The sequence below is a fragment of the Pterocles gutturalis genome, unplaced genomic scaffold (assembly GCF_000699245.1).
Source record: "Pterocles gutturalis isolate BGI_N339 unplaced genomic scaffold, ASM69924v1 scaffold48690, whole genome shotgun sequence".
NCBI classification, from domain to species: Eukaryota; Metazoa; Chordata; class Aves; order Pterocliformes; family Pteroclidae; genus Pterocles; species Pterocles gutturalis.
The window spans coordinates 25,356-46,664 of NW_010142654.1; the positions used below are offsets into that span (position 1 = coordinate 25,356).

The following is a 21,309-nucleotide window of genomic DNA, read 5'->3' on the forward strand; positions in this document are numbered from 1 at the left end:
AGGTGCTCCTTTTTTCTATACGAGCATAGCCTTAGAAATAAAAGCTGGATTCTAGGCCTTGAGCGTATCTCACCAATTTTTTTTTTTAGCACTTGCATATTATTTATACCTTCTCCAGCAGCCTTCAAGGCTGTTATGCTGAAGATAGTGAAAATCATTGCTGAAGATCCCAAGCCATAATAGATCTGGGGAAATATTTTTATTTGTGAGAAGCAGTGTTGCTAACATCGAGGCTGCCACAGTCTTCCTTGCAGTCTGCCTCTGCAGTGAGACACTTGCTTTACTATATATGGAAGAATGGCAGTATATTGTGAGACAACAGAGCTAAGTAAACAAGCAGCAAAACTGAGAAGAGGGGCCTTGTTCATGCTAACTTCTCATTGAGGTGGTCTCCTTTGCGTGCACTGATGCCAGACCACAGCCTCTGTCCCTAAACCAGATCCTGGTGACTCAGCAAAACTTTGTAATTGTAAAACAATCTGCAGCTCAGACTCTGTAGGGGTCATTTCAGAAAGGCTAAGCCAGACTGTAGCTGTGTGTAGTGAGTTCCAGGCTGGCCTTGTTCCAAGTTGCTGTAATTGGCCCCACAGACAAGATAGGTGCAGACAGGTTCACAGAATAGAAGAACTGTACCTCTTCCTCAGAAACTCCACTTTGATCCTGCTACTGAAGTACATCAGGTGTTCCCCATGTCAGTTCATAGCTCCTATGTTTGTAAAGCTGTCACCTTACTTTCTATCTTAAATCCATTTTTATGATGCAAAGGTTGGTTTTAACCACCAGATCGGATCTGACGCGAGCTTAAAAGGTGGTGAGCTGTAGTTTCTTCTTTTCTGTTTTGAGATTCTGGAGTTTTGTTCCTCATCCTCCCTGCTCTCTCCATATTTTTTCATCTGTTTTGTCCACTAGTTTTTCTGGTCTAGCAGATAGATTGCAAACTCTCTGGACACGAGTTTTTTATTTTTCCAAGTGGTGCTTGGCACAGTGGAGTGCTTGTGCAATGCTGGGGTTCCTGCATGCACACAGAGTCAAAACAGCAACAGCAAAGCTCTGTTTGTCAAGTTGCTTAGCAGGGTGACTGCTCTCCCCAGATAGCTCCATACAGATGTTCATGAGTGTTGTCTTGGAGCTCAGGGTCTACAGCTGTGCTTGCTTCATCACACTTTGAGTTCTAGTGACAGTCCACAGGAAAACATGGGGAGAATTACAAGAAGTGTTGCCCTTGACCTAAGTCGCATTTTGCAGTGACATAATAGACTATGCCAGCAGTGAAAAGGGATTGACAGTCCTCTGAGGGACAGTGTTTGATCTAAATGATGCAAATTGTAGTAACTGCTATGGTCAGACTTACTGTCGTGTTCAGTGGGACCTGCAGCAGTGATATTTTAGCAGTTTTGGCTTTGGATAATTAACCCATGGAAGTAATTGAACAAGCTGTTCTTTCCTTTACCCATGCTAATCTCACAGCTTTCTCAGGCAGGACATCTGTAAACATAACTGTGTGACTTCACTCACTCGGCATTGTCTCCCAGGCAGGTGTTAGATTATAAACTGGTTGCTCTTTACAAGTATTTCTGCTAACGTCCTTGATACTCAGTTCTCTGGGTGAGGCCTTTACAGTCTCTGAAACAGAGCAGTTCCCGTCGTGCAAGTGAGGAGATAGGTTTTTATGTACCTTTGCTTTCTTCGAATCTTTATGGGGCTAAAAGCAGGAAACAAGTAAAAATGGATGAGAGAGAAACATGTTTTTAAGAAGAGAAGGTTGTGGTGGCTGTATCTGAACCTATTGAGAAGCACCTGTACCTTGTGTTGAGAAGCACAGCTGTTCTGTGCTGGCTCTCTTGCCCGTCTGTGCATGGCACTTTGAACAGTGCTCTTCAATAAGAGTTTGAAGATAGTGTGGGTTTTTCAGTCTGCATCTGTATTTTCCTTGCTGGCTTACTGCACTTTTCAGTTTTCTCCAGAATTATGTATCAAATAGACTTTTTTTTTTCTTTTTCAATTTTTATTAAAATCTCTACAACACACTGTCTTTGCCAGAAAAATTTTGAATGACTTGTCCTCAGACGCCCCAGGAGTGCCAAGGATTGAAGAAGAAAAGTCTGAAGAGGAAACAGCAGCACCTGCCATCGCCACTGTTACGGTGCCAACTCCCATTTACCAAACCAGCAGTGGGCAGTACAGTATGTAGTCTGAATTTCTCAGTGGTGCTAGTAAGTGGGGATGAGAAGATGAAGAACTATTATTTCTGTAACTGTTTGGACTAGGACAAGGCAGGAGGTGGAAATCAGATTACTTTGACTGTTTGATAGCCATGCCTTTTAAACACATTCCTATTTAGAGTATTTTAAATATTCAGTTAACATTCTGGGACTGCTTGCCAGTTAGTACAGCTAATGCATCCTGAGGCAACATATGAACTAACCATAAACTTTTTCACTTCAAGAATCAGATGAGGTAATACCGAAGTTTCTTTTATTCCTGGCAGTTTATTAGTCCTGGTTCACAAAACTGTAACCTCCTTAACAGAGGAAAATCTCTTTAAAATTTTGTATCTCTGTTTACTCCTTAGGCACTTTGCCTAATACCCTACTTAATTTTATTGAAACTGATGTGGTTAACTCTGCTTTCCGACCGTAACTGTAAAGTAACTGCTTTGTGCAGATACTTGAGCTGTTGGTGTCTCTGTATATAGGAACACAGTGAAATCTTGTGGAATCATGAATGAAGGGTGATGTCTCAGTACACCTGCATGACAGGATTGAGGGAAAGAAAGGGAAAAAATAGGGAAGTAAGACTGCTTGAAGGAAGAAAAATGTGTGAAACTAGACCGTTATGAACGAAAACACTGCTAGGAAGGTGCTGAGGAAATTGTAGAGAAGGGGGATACAATCAGAAGAAAAAATAATGCCAAAGCAAGAAGAAAGTGAAATCCAAGATGGATAGCAATAGCAGCAGAGGAGACTAAAGGGCATAAAACATGGAAGAGGAGAGAAATTTCAGATAAGAAGAAAAAAGAAAGGACTGAGGAATAAAACTAAACCAACCAAGAAGAAAATCCTAACTAACAAATTAAAAAGTATACCCTGGGAGAGGACTGTTACTCCTCTGTGTGATGCTGTTTTATCAGAGAAACTAATTTGTGTTTTAGTGTGTGTTTCTTGGTCCCCCCAAAAATATGGTTCTCATGAAAAATTGAAAGCTTAATTTTCAAAGCATGATTTCTTCAACGCACGTTAAAGCCATGTGTCTGATGTGAGAGTGCATAAGGGTTCAAGGAATTTAACTCAGGACACTATTCTTCCATATCTAGGTTTAATACTGTAAGCTAATGAGTAAATTAGTGTCTTATATGCTGTGTCAATTTGTCTTCAGTTGCTATAACCCAAGGAGGAGCAATACAGTTGTCTAACAATGGCACAGATGGAGTACAAGGTCTCCAGACATTGACTATGACCAATGCAGCTGCAACACAACCTGGCACCACCATTTTACAGTATGCACAGACCACAGATGGACAACAGATACTTGTACCCAGCAACCAGGTTGTGGTACAAGGTAAGAAACTTCACAGCCAGTCATTCTGTATAACATTTTCTCCATGCAGATATAAGTTGCCAACCTAACTCCTTCAAATGTGTCAGGAAAAAGAATTAACAGCTTTGGCACAGAGGAGTCTCCAAAATTACTAAAGGAAGGTCTGGACAAAGCTATTTGTCACATTTTCTTGGAGCCTCTCCCTTCAGATTGATAAAACTGTGGGTATTTTGGGTTTACTTCTTAAAACAATGCATTTATTTTTGGTTTTCCATTCTGTATTTCCTGCATGATTTTTTTTTTTAATATTCTACAAAAACTACTATTACTTTACAGTTCTGAGATCTCCCAGATAGTAAATTTAAAGCAAAGCATTAAAGTTAGGAAAGAAGGTTGTTTGATTCTTTCTATAAGGACACTTAAATTTATTGGTAATTTTTCCCCTTTTCAATGTCAAGTCATAATTTCTTCCTAATGTGGCTTTTGTAACTAGTCACCAAGTCATCATTGAGTCTTAGAATCATAAAATAATTCAGGAAAGTGCCTTAAGAGATCATTTGGTCTAGCCCTCCACTTGGAGCAAGCATGGCTACTTCAACTGAGAATAAGTTGGGGTTTTTTATTGTATTAAAATATATGTTTTGGTTTCTTTAAAATTGGGGGAGGTATTAAAAATGTATTTAAAAAACCAGAAAAGTGTACCTCTGCTTTTATGATTGTAAAGCCAGTGATTTGAAAGTTGTCCAGTGATGAGATCTCCAGGCATCAGTGAAAATACATAGCTGAGAAAAATACTATTGTTACTCTGATCCTCTGTTTTTTGTGTTCTTAAGGACGTGATTTCTTTAGGTGGTATCGTATTTTTTAGAATCCTGTGCAAATGTAACACACTCCTAGATTACAATAAACAAACAAAAGAAACACAAGACCTTGTTCATTCTAGAGAAATAGTGAAGTTGAGTTCCTAGTTTGCACTGTCTCTCTCTTGTTCGAGTAAATGCTACATTTCTACACCCTTTTTTCTCTGCCAAATATTTATACATGTAGTTTCTCCTTTTGCAGATAGACATTTGAAGCATAGCTAGAAATACCGTTTGCCATCTTTCGTCTTCTTAAAACTGCTAAAACTGCCCAAAAACCAGAGAAGTAAAATATACTAAGGGAGCACAGCAATACAGCAGGACAAATCAAGTTATCAAGCACAAATGAAGACTTCTTCAGCAGAAATTGTATACATTAATAAACTGAGACTGAGATAGCAATGGTGACCCAGGTGATGGTTGTCCCTCGTGTACTGTAGCCCAGAGTGCATGGTTATATAGAAGACTCTTTGCACCAAATTTAACAGCGCTGTCACCGAACTAACATCATGTTCCCATGTGTCTTTCAGCTGCCTCAGGAGATGTGCAGACCTACCAGATTCGCACTGCCCCTACCAGCACCATTGCACCAGGCGTAGTCATGGCATCCTCTCCAGCACTTCCAACACAGCCAGCAGAAGAGGCTGCACGGAAGAGAGAAGTGCGTCTAATGAAGAACAGGCACGTACAGTTAGATAATTTTTTTTTCCAGTCAGCTCTGCATAGAACTAGAGTGTTAAGCACTAAGAATCCTCATCTATCTTAGTCATTTTATTAAATGCTTTCTGAAGAATTTGCCTTTATTTAAAGATGCAAAGCAAAGAAGCACATCTGCTAATGTCATGTATTGTGACTATGAAACCTTAAGTAAAGGTTAATTCTGTGTAAAATAAAGGAAAGTAGTTTGTTGCCATAAGGAGATAAGTCATTGGTGAGAGACTTGTATGACTGCACATATGTTCTTACAAACACTGAGGTGAGCTGATTTTTTTGAGTTGATACATTCATGTAGTTTCCTTTCCTGGATTCTTTACCTTAGCCTTCTGCATGCATTCTCCTTGCTGCTGGCCCACCAGCACTCTTCGCAAGTGCTTTCTTTATTGTGTCACTTGTTTTCTTTAGCTGCTTGCCCTTTGGGTTTTATCCTCCCGAGGCAGAAAGACTCAGGGAAAGGCTAAACAAGCAGCTACTCCTTTTGATGTCTTGTGGAGCCAGTAGTGGCAGCAGAGGGGCTGAAAGAGAGACAGACCCCGTAGCATTTAGTGTGTGCAGAAGAACAGCCAAGCCTACTGAGGTGGGGCTTGGTGGAAGCAGCGAAGGAAGGGAGCAGCAGAGAGAAGTTGAGGGTGATGCTCCTTAAACCTACTCATGTGGGAGAGGGAAGGGGTGGCCTGAGCGGACCCATCACGACAAGCTTGAACTCCATCTGCAGGCCACAGATTTGAGCCTGTATGTTCCACAGTGACACTGGGAAAACAACAGTGCTTCCCTCCCCTCTGAGGAGGGGAGGCCCCGTAAAACCACTGTTTACTTCATCCATCAGTCTGAAAAAACTGTTATGTTGTACAGGCGCATTTATCTTCTGTAAATTGAGAGTTACATGAACAGACTGAATGCCTGTCTGAGGGGCTTTAATGAAGTAAATAATGCTCAACAGCAGAGGTCACTTTTCAAAAGGTTTTTGTACAGAATGTCGGACATTTCCCCTTTTTATATATTTTTCTGATATCACTGATTTGTAGATGTCACCCTTTCAGGCTCTTCATTTGAGAAAAAATTAATTAGCATTCTGAATCCCCTCATTTAGTCAGCAGTCTTACTCCAGTAAAAGAAAGCTTTTGTGTTTGGGAAAGCCAAGAAAAAACAGTGGGGACCTGCCCCCACTTGAGTTAAATTGACAGCTTTTGCAACAGTATCATGTTGCATGTGGTGCTTTTAGCCTGCCTGCTTAATAGGTATTTGCAAATCTAAGCTCCATAGCAAAGCAGGGAAAGGCGTTGAGAGAGGCAGATGGTGAGGTGGTACTCATTGGAGGATTATAGTGTAAATATTCATACTTATTATTGTGTAAATTTTCAGTGTAAATTTTAAAGCTCTCTTGTAATTCCGTATAACTCCAGCTGTTCATAATGAATAACTAATGCACACGGACTTGAGGTGGCTTAATATACAACCCAAGCTGGCACAAAAATCACAAAAAGAAAGAAAAAGTTGTCACCCAAGAGGACAAGTTAGTACTTTGCACTGGGAGGCACCTCTTGATGCAGTAGTAAGTAGTCTTCTGGTGACACATGTAACAGCCCAAAATGACTTAAATTATAAATGTTGCACATGGCCCACTGAAGTGCTGCAAGCATGTGAAATTGTATTTGTAGGAGTAACAAATGGATACCTGAGTCCTTTCAGGGCTTACAAACGAGGTTTTCTTTATCCTGTCTCATTTGTGGAGCTGAATTTTTAAAATTACTTTTAGTGTCTTCTTACCAGGTAGGCTCTGGAACAGACATTCTTTTTACTTAGTACTACAACTGCTGTTTTATCTGCTAAGCAGAACTGGGTTCCGTTTTGTCCTCTCATTTCCTAGAACATTGACCATATCACCAATCTCTGCAGTATTTGCAGTGAAGGGACGCTCTGACTCTCCTTTTGAAGCTGCTCTTGCACCTAAAGGTTCAGAGCAAATGAGCATGTACGTTTACATGTATCTGCAGTGTCCTGCTTTGACAGTGTGTGCTTTGATGAGAGTCCTCTGCCTGGACTCCCATCCACCTGCAGCATTTAGCCTTGTGTTTACTTTGCACTCTGATACCATTTATGCTGCTGTGCAGGATAGCTTCTGCCTTGGTGTTACTGCCTTCAGGATGCTCAGCAGCACATTAACACCTTCCGGGTGTGTTTCATTGGCGTTCTGAGTATGTTACCAAGTTACCTACAGGCAGCTCAGTCTTTACAAGCAAACCTTGGAAAGTTTGACTGTCTCAAGATCTGCTTCAGCACATTAACAATGCCATGTTCTTGGCACAGCAGACAAGGACTAAAGAATGGTATGGTTGCTAGTGACACATTATTTTGTGATTTTTTTGTTTGAGTTGTTTATATTACCATTGCAGTGATGCAGACATTATTAATAAAATAAAGCATACTCAAGAGCAAATATATGAATGCTCTAAATACAGCTTTTCTTGCAATGGTTGAACATCCGGACTATTATTATTTGGTTGGACTGCAGCAAAGGGAAGTTAAGACTATAAAGAGATTAATAGATGAACATTGGTCTTATCCATGTTTTTATTATTCATCATTATTTATTATAATAAAATCAATGAAATTATTGCAGCAGCATTCAACTTGGCCTAAATGGTCTAATGTAAATCCCGCAAGCAGAATTTTGTCACTGAGAAGGATTCTTTTCTTGTAGAAGCAGAATTTTATTGGTGCTGAGTTACTGGGATCTGTGTGTTGAAATGATTTGTGGATCTTGAGTGTGTGTGATTTGTGAGGAGCAACTGTTACGAAGTCAGCCTTTTTCCTAACTTATGTTTCTTAACAACACCTCCATATTCTTAAAATCGCAGTACTAGGTAAAGGTTTGACCTGAACAGCTGAGTAGCCCATGTCTGCAAGTAATTGTTCCAGATTTGAATGGCCTTTTTTGTTTTGCAGAGAGGCAGCACGTGAATGTCGTAGGAAGAAAAAGGAGTATGTGAAATGTCTAGAAAATCGAGTGGCTGTGCTTGAAAACCAAAACAAGACACTGATTGAGGAGTTGAAAGCACTTAAGGACCTTTACTGCCACAAATCAGATTAATTTGGGATTCCCATTTTCACTTGTCCAGGTGGGATCGAGACTGGTTCTGGCTATACCCAGAAAGACAAAGTAAACTTTTTATTTTCTAAACATTTCTTTTTTTCTATGCGCAAAACTGCCTGAAGCAACTACAGAATATACTTCATCTGTGCTTTGCATCAAACTGTGAATGTTCAAGTACTTGCCTCCACTTCTCCCCCCTACAAGATTATTTTCATCATCAGTCTCAGCGTAAGAAGAACAGGCTTCTTTGTCGTCTCCCCATCCTCTTCAAGGAATAACAGTGGTCACTTGGGATGCTCCTGTGGGGAGGGTCCTTTTGTAATGATTTCAAGAGTTTGTGCTGACCTCTTTCCATTGCCTTAGAGACAGAACCACCCCAGCCTCTTGGTCCAGAGAACTGTGGGCCACATAGGTGGAGCATGCATGGTGCAATGAAGAAGCAATGGTTGCCAAACTGGTTTCACATATTCAGTATGAACTCTAAAAATACACGGCTAAGCGGCATGCCAAATGAAAGGTGCTTCACAGTCACGTTCTTGGTGTGGAGATAACATACCTTTTTCAAACTAGTCCAGGAGGGGTTTTGATTTGTAATCTGTATTAAGCCCTCCTGGACTAGTAGAAACTTCTCCATAACTCAGAAACAAATTCATTGAAATGAGCTTCACAGGTCAGTTGTTGCTTCTCGAAGCTTATGTGTCCAGGTGTGTTCAGCATTCTGAATGCACAAAAAGCAAACACCAACTTCATAGGATATTGGTTGGGAAGTGATATTTGCGTGGAAAACAAATTCAGAATGAAACAGATAAAATAGTGACGTTTAGAAAACAGTCACATAGTAATCAAGGGTAACACATGAAAGCCCTCTGCCTATTTGTATGCAGAACAACTAAGCAATTGAAGCATGGCCAACTCCACATACATACTCCCTGATGACAGTATAGTTTGCGTCCCAAGTCCTCTCAAGCAATGAGGTTATTTCTGTTTCCCTACCACTATCTTATGTAATGGAAATTATTGTACTCAATGGAAACATCAGCCTGGTTTGCTAGATTCTTTTTCAAACTTTGAGGCTGGCTTCCATGCATAAATTAAATTGCAGTGTGACAACTGCCGGGACAACCTCAAATATTGAAGAGGACTTCAGACACAACTTCTGCTTCGCAAGGGACAATATTAATTATTTGAACCTGGCCAGGCTAGCTAAATTCTTAATTTATACAAAATTTTCAGATTTACTGAGTAATTTATTCCTGTAAGTAAAATCACTCATGTGCCTCAGACATTTGAGATCAAATTTTTTTGTGTGCTTTGAGGAAATGTGATCTTTCCTAGATATACATTGTTAAAAAGGTAGCTCATGTTTAAAAACTCTCTACTAAGCATTAGGACTTCAAAAGAATCATGCTCAAAAAGAACCAGAAAAGAATGTCAAGAAATTGTCGAAAAGAATGTGTCAAAAAGAATCGTGCAGTTTATTTACTGGCCCTCTGAAGCCAGTCTCTTGAAACTAATTTGGGTCATTTGGTGGAGTAAGTTTACTTTGGGCTTCTGGTCAAACTTTTATGTATAGAGACGTATAAATAAGGCTCTGGTCTGTACTAATGCCTTGCTTAACAAAGTATTAGCAAATATTTTTTTTTCCCATTCACTCAATCTGTTTTTAAGATAAATTTCAACTACGAGCTTCTAAAAGGTTGTACAGTCAATGTGACATTATAGGAAGAACATTTGTAAGACTCTGGGCAGTTGAGTCTCAAACAGCTAAGCAGTATTAAAAGTTCTAGTTTTCTCATTTGAGAGAGTATTCAGTTTCCAAGAGACTTTAAAAGGAGCAGGGTTAAACTTGTAGCATTATTGCTAAATCTAGAGTTATCAATAATGTCAAGTTATATTTGTATTTCAAGAAGAGAACGTAACAGAATTATGAAAGAATTCATTTTCACAAGTTTTGAAGGGGTTTATAATGGTCTATTTTTATCTGCCATAGAGAATTGGTTTTCATGTTTTTATTTAATGGAAGATTAATTTATTAGTTTAGCAATGCAAATTTAAAGAAGACCCTAAATTCTCAGCAATGCTTTTATACAAATTGTCTGATTCTTAAAAGTCAGAGAATACAAATACATACAACAGTTACCAGTTTTTCAGAACTAGTGCTGAAGTAGAAACATCAATAACACAGGAGTCATTCTGGTAAGACATGAAGCTCATGATGGCCTGATTTACACAGTTACATGGAATAGTTGCTCCGGCTTTGACAAACACAGAAAAGGCTGTATGTGCCTACGCTAAGGCTGTTTCTTTTGTAGAAACATCTGTTTGCAAAAACTTTAGGTTTTTGCAGTGAACCTGAGTGAGGCTAGCTGTGATCTGAGAGCTGTTCCTAGTGGTAATGAGCACTGTCTAGAACTTGCTGATAGTCACTCGGCACAAAGCCTGGGAGCTGGATGGACCAGGGAGCCTACACCAGTACCTGGACAGGGTTCTTCTAATACAGGGTTGGTGCAAATCTGTGTGGCAGTGAGAGAAGAACTGTGTTACCGGTTTGTCTGTGCGTGGTCTGTGAGTAGTCTGTAGTGTTATTAATCTAGACCTCTCTAGCAACTAACATTTCACTAAGAAAAAGAACATTATTTTAAAGTACGTAGGGATCTGCACGAATCTTTATTTTTATTTATGCTGCACTGAGGATGTAAGGACTTGAGTTTCTTTAATGGAAATTTTAAATGCTAATAATAAAAAATGTATTAGACCAAGTACAGGGCTGGATAGGGTTACCCATACATGCTTTACTGTTCTTATTGACCCAGAAAGGGAAAGAATATGACAGAGGAATCCATTTGTATGTTATTTACCAAGCAGTGAGGTTGGGGTAATCAGCTTCTATAAACTAAGGCCATGTGGAAGTAGGACGGAAATTATGCTGGGAGAGGGGAGGGAGGGTTAGTTTTATATCTCACAGTTGTGAGTTTTCAAGAATTGATAGCCTGTTTACCTGAAGAGAGGGTTAGAAAGGGCTAGATCCATTATGTTCATAATAAATGAGAATTGATTTGAAATATAATTTTTGTAATGTCATTATTTTGCAAAACAACAGCACCGAGCAGGCAGTTAAGATATTGTCAGAGGTGCTGTTTTAATTTAGATATTCTTGGAAAATACGTATGTATAATATATGTACATATATATATATACACACAGTATATAATCTACAGCTCTGAGAGCTTTTAAGTCAGGAATGCTGAGTATTATAGTATATGGAGGTCAGAAAAAATTTTTACTTTTCTGTGTGTGTCTGGGTGTGTGTGGATGTATGCGCGTGTGTGAAAGCTTCCCCCTGCCCCAGTAGTTCTGGGCTGCATTATTCTAGCGCTTATTACTGATTTGTTTTGTGCTGTTTCTCAGTTATTAATTTTTCAAAAAATTTATTTCATTTTTCATGGCTTTTGTGAGATTTGTTTTTGGTTTTTATTGATGGAGATTTTTGAAATTACGTAAACAGTTGTTTTATGACAACCGCCACCTCCCAGAATAATTCACTTTTGCGCTTTTCCTCTTTGGCAGCTATATATCAAAGGCAAAACAATTGGAAAGCTTGTAAAGGAACCACTGGTAAAACTTCCTGTTTTCCTCCTGGGGTAGTGGTGATGGATTTTTATTTAAGCAGCAATTTCACCAGAATCGAGTAGTTGCCAGCACCATTGCTTGAATCTGAAAGCACAATTTTAGCCTGTCATGCTCGTCAGGACTGTACAGACACCTGTAGGTTCTTGCTTTTCTGTAGCTGGTATTTGCATTGCAGACCACTGTCTTCTCTGGTACTTGTATGTTGATCAGAAAACTTGTGGGGTGTTTGGAATCACTAAGGGGCTCAGGAAAAAAAAAAAAAAGTTAGATTTAATAAGGAAAAACAGCCCTGATAGTTTCTGATCTACATTTGTACTACAGGTTCTTTTAAATCTGGGCTTCCAGTAGACTGCAGCTGCAAATAGTAATCTGTTATCAAAAACTGGCCTCTGCTTTTTTATTTCATATTTTTTTAATTTATGACAGACAGAGTGCTTTTTGTGGGTTAAAGACAAGACAAGTCTCCTCATCAAAGTAAGTTCACTATCAGTGGTTACAAATCTGTGACAATTCATAGAGGATTTAATTGGTTTTCTAAGACCCTGTTTTTATTGTCATTTTTTCACCCTGAATCTGGTTAGTGATGTAACATTTGCCAATGATCTAACCAAAAGGTCATGTGTTTATTTTTGCTACACTATATTATTTGTAAGTGTTTAATTAAAATGTGCACTTTTTAAAAAAAAAAAAAACAAAACAAAACACACAGAACAAATAAAATTAAGAGCAATTGGGTCTGCTTGAGAAGCTCCCTGGCACAATCGTTGTAATCCTGCTGCCTGCACACAATTCACTCCTCTCCCCACAGCAGCTGACTCCTTTGCAAATTTAACTTGCTGATTAGCACCTGGTGTCCAGCAGGGCATTACTTCAAAATGGCAGGAGATCTGAACTGGCAGTACTGAAGGCTGGAAAGAATTAAGTGTGTGATGTCTCAGAGCAGTATGAACAGGATGGATGTGAAATTATTTTTAGAATAGAACTAGTTCAGTGATCCCAAGTGGGAAAGGGAGGTTAATTTGGAAGGAAAGCTAAACTATTCTTCAGTCACTTTATTCCCCTTTTCTTAATTTGAGATTTGGCTGCGAATTTTACAAGCTGCATTCCAAGAAAATAAATCAAAAGGTTTTTTTGATTCTTAGACACCAGGAAGTGAAGGTACATTGACAATGTGTCACCCTGCTTTAAGAGATTAAAAAAAGCACAATGAGCTTTCTTTTGCAGGAAAAATTATAATTTAGCTATAGCCCTGAAATCTGTCACTGTGAGCAAGTTTTAAAAGCATACAGTACATTGATGGTTGCCTGGATTGTGCCTGGGAACTTGTTTCCCTGAGCTTTTGAATTTGCAGTAAAAGACTCTGATTTTGCAGAAACCTGAGTGTATTGTGAAGCTCAGTTGGTCTGGGAGAATCCAAACTGATGAAGAGAAACGGTGCTGAAATCCTAGCTACTGTGTGCTGGTGACAGGTTCAGGTCTGTGGATGGATATGGCTTAAATCTGTACATCTTTGGGGAAACAGGACCAGATTCGGTTGGTAAAGAGGATTTGCATTTCAAGTGTTTTGCCTTGGAATGTGTTTTGTAAATGTATTTAAGCTCTGGCCCACAAAGAGACTTTCTTGGGCTAGTTTGCGTAGCACAAATTGAAGACAGTGACCTGTCTGCATTCTGGTTCTGCAAGTGCAGCGTGTGACTTGCTGTGTCGGTGGTGAGTTCAGGTCTGGCTTTTGCCAGCGAGAGGCAGAAGTCAGCCGTCCTCAGGAGCTGTGTGCTGGCAGGGAGAGGGCCAGGGACAGGCTGTAGGGATCCACGGTTGGCACACTTCATAAGCTGACCACTTACTGTACTCACGACTTGGGAGCAGTCAGTTCACTTGGTCTCAGTCTCAGCTAGGTATTTCTCTACATTAGGGGATAGCTGAGTGAGAGCACAGGGAAGGAAGGCTTGAGCCATTAGTTATCTGGAAATGGCACTCTTGAGAACTAAGGATGTTCAGATGCTCTCGACAAGTTGTGTTTTATCCAGGTGCCACTCCATTTTTTTGTGTGTGTAATGACATTTATTTATGTTAAAACATTAAGTTTTAAGAGTTCTAGAACTTCGACTTTGTATGAGATTTGAAACTGTGCTGCTTGTATGGACTTACAGAGGTGGGATGGGGAACAGGGCAAGTAGAGGTGCTAGCTGGCAGCCAACCCCTCCGCAGACTTGTCCACAGATTGGTTGTTTACTTCAAAAATGAATTGTTTCTACTCTGGATTTATAATTTGGAATTTTTTTTGGAACAACGTTTTTCAGGGAAGCTTCCAGGGTGAGGGTTGTTATTCTCCCTTTGTAATGTAAGCCACAAAGAGTAAGTTCACCTCATCTGCATTTCTGATTCTTTACCCAAACTATGTCAGCACAGAATAGGGTATTTGAGCCTGACTCCCACATACTTGTGGAAGTTGAAGGACTAAATGAAAATCCATTATTGGGGGAAAATAAATTCTTACTTACGTTTCCTGAAAAATCTAGAAACATCCCTGTTGTGTTTTTTTTTACTTATTTTTTTGTGCTTTATCTGTGTTTTAAAAAAAAATGTACTGGGTTATAATGCCTTTTATTAACACTATGTACATATTAGCTGCTTTGTGTTTCAGAATGGTAGTAATTGCTTTGTATATTAAAGTGATTGTGAATTTGTGAATTATTGTCATAAAGAAGTGCTTTTTCTTACTGTAACCTTTGTGGTATAAACTGTCATAATTCCCTTTTTACACAAACATTTATGTGCAGTCACATAAACATACTTTAAAAAAACTCTACAAAGTGTCTTTTTTGAGCAGGATGTTCCATTTACACTAATTTAGATAGGGATATGGGAAAAGGCATATTTTAAGCAGACTATGGTGTCCTCTCATGATCTGTGGCCTGCTCTAAGTATTCATGAGATATTTTCCCCACAGGGAGGGCTTTTTAACTCTTAATTAAAATGAATCAGATTAGTGAGAGGTTAAGTCCTAAAAAACAAAGTTTCTCTTCCACTTCTGATACTTTAAACCTGCTTTCCAGTATCCATTCTGCTGGCAGTTAGTTCCGTTGTTCATTAATGTGTGAAAGACTTTTCCCTTTCACAGTTTCAATATGCTGTCTTTCCCACTTTTAAGCATTCCTGTAAACTGTGTACTACCCATGTTAATAACAGAGCAGAACAGAAGGCAGCGAACACTGCAAGGATCACAACCCAATTATGTAATCTGCAAGGCTGGATCCAAACACTAGGATGAAAGCCAGAAGAACAATTCAACACTGAGGAAAACACACCTCCAGTGAAATCAAGGGGAAGCAGTAAGGTCAGCTCATTATGGCTGGGATTTTGTGGGTTCATATGGCTGGGTTTCACAACTGAGCGTTTTCATAATGCCATTCACGTACTTGCTTAGAAAAATCTGCATCTCAGCAATGAGAGAGAGTCCCAAACGGGGGCTAGTCCGTAAGATAAAAATGCAGTTTGGCTTGAATTTCGCACTGAAAAGAATCGGGTAACACAGATCCCTGTGCAGTCAGCAGGTCAGCTGATAAACCTGATTCTTCTGACTGCTGCACCTTGAAGGTCTTCATCCATAAGATACAGAGCTGAATTTCATACTCCATGTCTTAATATTAATCAAACATGACTTCAGTTGCAGTGACATTTTAGAAATGTTTGTTCCCTTGCAGAATGGCCTGTTTCAGGGATGGTTTCACAATCTCACAGCATGTTCACGTCTTACCTGGTCACTTCCCTGTGACTTGGATCCTCTCCCTAGGGTGAGTATTTTATTTCTCAAGAGACTATTTATGCATTGCCCCACTACTCAGGGACCCATGCCCAAACACACCCTCCCTACAGATGAGTTCACATCATCTGTTACAAAACAGGACCAATGCAATGGAACCATCCGAAGGAGAATCACACTGACTTCTCTAGTGCTGGCACAAACAGGGTGACAGAAAGTGCTTGGGCAGGGTGTTGGTGGAATTGCCAAACAGCCGCTGACGCATTGCCATGCATCATCTCGTACTAGAGCAGAAGCTCACCTGGGAACCAATTGGTCAGGACACCAGAGTTTGCAGGTGTCGTCATGGACTGCTGCTGTCTGCGCGCTCACTCACCAGGCCATTACACCTCTGCTACTTCGGTCCTGCATGTCTGGCGTGGTTCACTCCTGACATCTCCCTGAAGCTAAGTGTGATGGGAATATAAAAAAGCTGTGAAGCCCAGCCTGGGACAACAGAAGGCACTGCTCGCTGCCTGGTACAAGGTGGGTGTTAGCGCTGCCCAGTGGGAATGGGCTGTAGGTTTCAGCTGAGTTATAGTCCGTGGTTCTCATGGTAGATGCCTGCCCCTAAATAAACACTGTAGCTTAAAAAGAAAACAGAACTAACGTGCTTGTGGTGGTGGCCTAATCTCAATATTCCTGGGTCTGATCTGAATCTAAAGGAGCACCCACATCCCAGTAGCAGAGAGCTCCCCTCTCACAGAAAGGCTACAGGCTGTAACAGCAGCCATAGGAACACAAACACTGAAAGCTGCTAAACAATTAGAAAGAGATATAATTATAAGTGATTTTTTCTAAAAGTACAAAACTTTTCCTATCATCAAAGCAAGGCCTGGAGCAAAGTCCCCTTCTTGAAAGTGTGTAGGTTGCTGCACTAGGCTTTATTCTGTATTACACTGGGCTTTACTCTGTGCTATTTCAGCAGGCTTTTTAAGCATGTTTCTACTATGGCAACAGCACAAGCTGCTAAGGCTCTCAGTATTGCAAGCTGCAGCCTCCTGTGAGCACAGACAGGTAGCAGGCTTTCCCCATGGACCAAGTCACAGGCACTCACAAGCCCAAGCACCAGCACGATGCTTTCTGCCAGCACCAGCCCTGGGGGAGCCTAATATATAGTGACCACAGGCAGGCACGGAGACAAGGAAATGCCAGCGGGGAGGAAAAGGAAGAGGAGTGGTGAGAACTTAGAGCCACACTCCACAAGCTAGAGCCAGAGAGAGTAGGAAGAGCTCGTAATTTTTTCTGACTGTTGCTTACCCAGTTGGTAGGACGGGAGAAGCCACGTCTGGAACATTAAAGCTCATATCGTGTTCTGTTTTTAATTAAGCTGCCGTCTTCCTTCCCTCAAAGGGACTTCAACCCTAGTTTCAGACTGCAGATTCCCAGCCAGCTGCGTAAGTACTGTTTTAGTGACACCATGTGGCTTTTGAGGATACTGTTGCAAGCAGGAGTTTTAGAGCAGCAACTCTCAGGGTGAGTCCAGAGCCAAGCAAGGAACTTAGGTGAGAACATGTGAGACATGTGTCGGGCCTCATTCATGGGAGCTGTAATGATAAATGTGTCATTTCCAGATTACAGTCTGCAAATCACTTCTGGACCACAGATCCTCTGTATCTTTTCCAGTTAGGAAGTTTGGTGGAAGCAGAAGTGATAAAGAGCTCCTCATGTCCATGGCCCGAAGCAGCTGCTGGTGTTTGCTGTTGCCAGTGCCAGAGACATGCACACACTTAAAGCGAGAGCCTGACCTGGAGCTTTTTAAGTTTAAAGAAAAATAAGTTCCACATCCACCAAAAAAAGAGTACTATAGTAATTCCTGCATTTAGAAGCACAGCCATCTTCTGTTAGCCCATTGTTTTCACCAGTTTCATTCTTTCATCACCAGAAAGAGAAGGAAGTCTGCTGCTGGTGCAAGCCTGATTCGAGGCTGCAGCCTGTTTCACATAGGATCTTGTGGGATAAACACAGAGATGTTTCTACAAGCTGAAGGTAGGAAATCAGTTACTCAGAACAGTGACTACTACTACTGTGCACAGAGATCATGCCAAGTTCTAGACACCAAGGTCCCAGCTAATACATGAATAAGTACTGCCCCAGCTACAAAGCCTTTACAGCACCCTCCTCTCCTAAGTAACAGCTCTCAGAAAGAGTGAGCCACAAACAAAGGCAGAAAGTAGAACATTATTTATCAGTACTTTGAGAGTCAAGGACTGATTTAATATTTAAAGACCTGTTTGAGTCTCTTTGTTTCACTTTCCCTTCTGGCACATGTGCATGTATATCTGCTCCAAGGAGCCTTGATCTGTGTGAGGGAAAGTTATCTTGTTAGGGACAACTCAATAACCATGACTGCTTTGGTACTGCCTCCACTCTTGCAAGTCAGGCAAAAACATGACTGATTTCCAAGTTGGCTTACTCTGCAATATTGGTTCCCAACCCTCCCCCCCCCACACTTTTTGGTCTTTGTTTCCCTATGCCTCTTCAATTCAGCAGTGACCGCAACAGAACAACTTTATAGCAGCTGCCTTTGTTGCTTTTGCCCTTTAAGTGGCTTCTTTTACCACAACTTTTAAGATGCAGAAGGCCTGAAGAGTTAAGGCATTTTTAACTAAGCTGAAGTCTTAGCTTATATTTCATCCACTTTTACTTTTCTAGATTTAAGGATGTAATAAGGGAAAAAAAAAAAACACCACTCTAATCTATTTCTAAGTTTCCCACAGAAATTAAATGTGGTTTGATTTTAAAGAACAGATCTTTTGATTACATTTTTGATGCCTGGAGATTTCTGCAACTTGAATCAGTTTCAAAAATTACATTTGATAAAATGTCAGTGGAAGACCCTATATAACTACCGAGAAATGTAGCAGAGGTTCAATATGCAGAACAGAGTACAATCCTTGCTGTATCAGACCAAGTCATCAGACAAGGCCATCAGAACAAGAAGCCAATGAAATAACACAACTACAATTATATGCTTAGGAACAAGTGTATTGAGTAGAAACAAGGGGAGGATTGAACAGCATCAGTGGTTTACTAACAAAGCACAGAGTCAAAAGTCATCTTTGCAACTACCCCTCTGTGCTTTATAGATATGAACATCCTTACTGGAATCATAGTGGACCTCATATACAGAGAAACGGCCTCTCAGCATCTTCAAGAATTTGTGATCCCGTTCATAGCGGATACGACAGGCAAGAAGAATCACAGTTTGCTCTGAGCACAGGTGCTCCAGCGTCTGAAGCAGTTCTGCAAAAGTTTCTTCCAGATAAACAATGTCTGCACCCAGGATGAAGTCAAATGCTCCTGGAGAGAAGTTGCCCAGGTCTTTTCCCCAAGTCAGTTCCTTCACCACAGCTCTCGGACGTAGTTCAGAAGGTAAGTTAGCCTGTACATTTGACTCCAGGAACTCCAGTGCTGCTGCCCTGTCTGTGATGGTAACATGAGCACCTAAGCAGTACAGGAGTATATGTCTCAGACAAATAGTCAATGTCCATAAATACAGCATTTGGAATACAGTGCTCTAAGTCAATCAGGCTCCTTAATTCCTGTTAAACATTAACAACTCCCCTGAGCTGACTGATTAAAAACAAACAAACAAAAGAACAAAACAAACACAAAGCCCACTATCTACATACATCCTACCCTTCATCAGTCACTTAAGAATATAAAGTGTATTCCATATGGTTATTAAGTTGGGTAGGGAATAAAAAGTGTTTTCTGGAGCTTTTTCTTAGTTCGTGAAAGTAGAGAAGCTACTTTTTTGCCTTTCCATAGGTGACAACAGGATGAGTTACAGGGATTGTTACAACTAACCTGCTCCAATTCCATATTTGTTCAGTAGGAGAGAGGCAGCTAGAGAGCCTCTTTCACAGGTCAGACAAAAGTTATGCCCGTGTGATTTTGCATGGCATGTTCGTGTTTTGTCAAACTGCTTTGGTTTTATTATTTCAATAGGCACCTTCCACAGCCACCAGAGCTTTGAATTACAAAATTAACCTGGGACAGTTAGCACAGATTTTACATAGTACTCAGTCCCTGCCTCAGCCACACACAGATCACAGGCAAATCACTTCATTTCTCCAGACCTTGGTTTCCCTGTCTGCAAGATAGGCTAACAAGGCTTACACAAGCTCATAAAGTGGTTTCTGTCTGTAGCTTTATCTATGCTGCCTATGAGGACAAGTGGAAGACTGCACGGCACTTGGTCCCTGGGGGAGAATAGCTGCAGAACTGAATGCTCCTGAGCCGAGTACCATGGTAACAGTCAGCCTTAACAGGCTCCCACCATAAAGTAAACTGCAGTGGCACTATCGCTACAATAAATAACACAGCAGGCTCTGAAGTCTAAAAAGAAAGGAAGATGACTCAGACAGGAAACATCACAGTTCACATATGTAGCTTTGGTGCTAACTTCCATACCAGTCATGTAGATGTAAAAGTGCCAGTTTTACTACAGTTGTAAATTGCTTTAAACAGGCAAACAAAAAAGCCCTTACCTAATAATGTGGCCACTATTCCCAGCAATCCAGTTCCAGCTCCCAGCTCAATCACAGACCGATCCCTGAGATCAATGCCTCCCGTCTCCAGATAAGCACACAGGACAACAGCCTAAGCCAAGAGACAAGGGTAATTAAGCACAGGGTTCATTTCAGTCATACTGAACACAGGCTTTCTGATTTACACTGAGAGAGAAGGTTATGAGAAGGATCTTCAGGTCTGCAGCAAGACCTTGTTCAGCCCTTCTCTGCTTCCTGTCTGCACGTGTGGCCTTCTTATGGGTTTTACAGAAGACTCTTACAGGCCAAAGGGAAAAAGAACCACAGAGGCTGCAGCTTGCATGTGGCACCACTGCTTCATGGATCCCCAAACATAACAGGAGGCAGAAAGAGTTGCATTTGGAAAGGAAAAGCTGTGGAGGTGTCAAACACTGGTGAATGAACATAGTATTGCAAAAGTCCAGGATAAGGATTCAGAGTATCTTGCATGGTATTTCAAAAGATGTCAGCCCAACACTGGCATGCTGTCAGGAGGGACATAGAGAAAGTAAAGTAACAACATTTCTATCTGGTTATATCTGGAATCTAACATTAATGTGTTATATTTTACAGAAATCTTGATAAAGAGCACTCTCCACAGCAAGTTCTGACAAAGCTTATGTCAGGAAAGACCAACAGACCTGTGCACCAATTCATCTGAGGAGTTTGCCAAACTTGCTACGTTTGTTGTTTAGAGCTAAAGGTTAAAAAGTGCAACTTGTGTCCCTGCAGCAGTGCTGTAACCGACTGCCCTGCGGCCTTGGGCCTGCCACAAACCCCTCTGTTTTGGACGGCTCTTATCCCCCAGATAAAGGCTATCAGCAGTCCTTCTCGAGGCGGCAGGACCTGCGCTGTGCCCTGAAGGGTGCTAAGCAAACACCACGGGCCGCTGTTCAGAAACGGGTGAGAGTTCCGAGTTACCCGGAGTACCTCCGGCGTGCGGCACAGGCCGTGCAGGGTTTCGGGCGGCGCGTTTCCCCCGCAGTGCTCCACGGCCTCTTATCAGGAGGGGGGGAAAAAAAAAAAAAAAGCTAAAGCAGAGTTTAACGTTTTCTTTTTCTAAAAGAAAAAAATATTACGAAAAAAAAGCCTTCCCTTAATTATCTGTTAAATTTAATTTTCTGAGGTGACTGG

At 40.8% G+C, this 21,309-nt stretch overlaps 2 protein-coding genes across 3 annotated transcripts in view; one reads left to right on the plus strand and one right to left on the minus strand.

Moving 5' to 3' along the window:
* Window positions 1-9,603, plus strand: part of CREB1 (cAMP responsive element binding protein 1) — a 16,143-nt gene extending 6,540 nt beyond the window's left edge. Inside the window, exons 4-7 of one of the 2 annotated variants that reach the window (XM_010084435.1) lie at window positions 2,041-2,183; window positions 3,376-3,558; window positions 4,928-5,078; window positions 8,061-9,603. In XM_010084435.1, the coding sequence (XP_010082737.1) occupies window positions 2,041-2,183; window positions 3,376-3,558; window positions 4,928-5,078; window positions 8,061-8,205 (622 nt within the window). In that variant the 3' untranslated portion in view covers window positions 8,206-9,603. The remainder of the gene's footprint in view (window positions 1-2,040; window positions 2,184-3,375; window positions 3,559-4,927; window positions 5,079-8,060) is intronic. The other variant, XM_010084436.1, reaches the window with a different exon arrangement.
* Window positions 9,604-18,608: 9,005 nt separating this feature from the next.
* Window positions 18,609-20,248, minus strand: METTL21A (methyltransferase like 21A; the record flags this gene model as incomplete). The annotated part of the gene is made up of 2 exons (XM_010084437.1): window positions 18,609-19,087; window positions 20,137-20,248. Coding segments are annotated over 2 exons (510 nt in total), but the record flags the coding sequence as incomplete, so codon positions are not given.
* Between the last annotated feature and the right edge of the window lie 1,061 nt (window positions 20,249-21,309).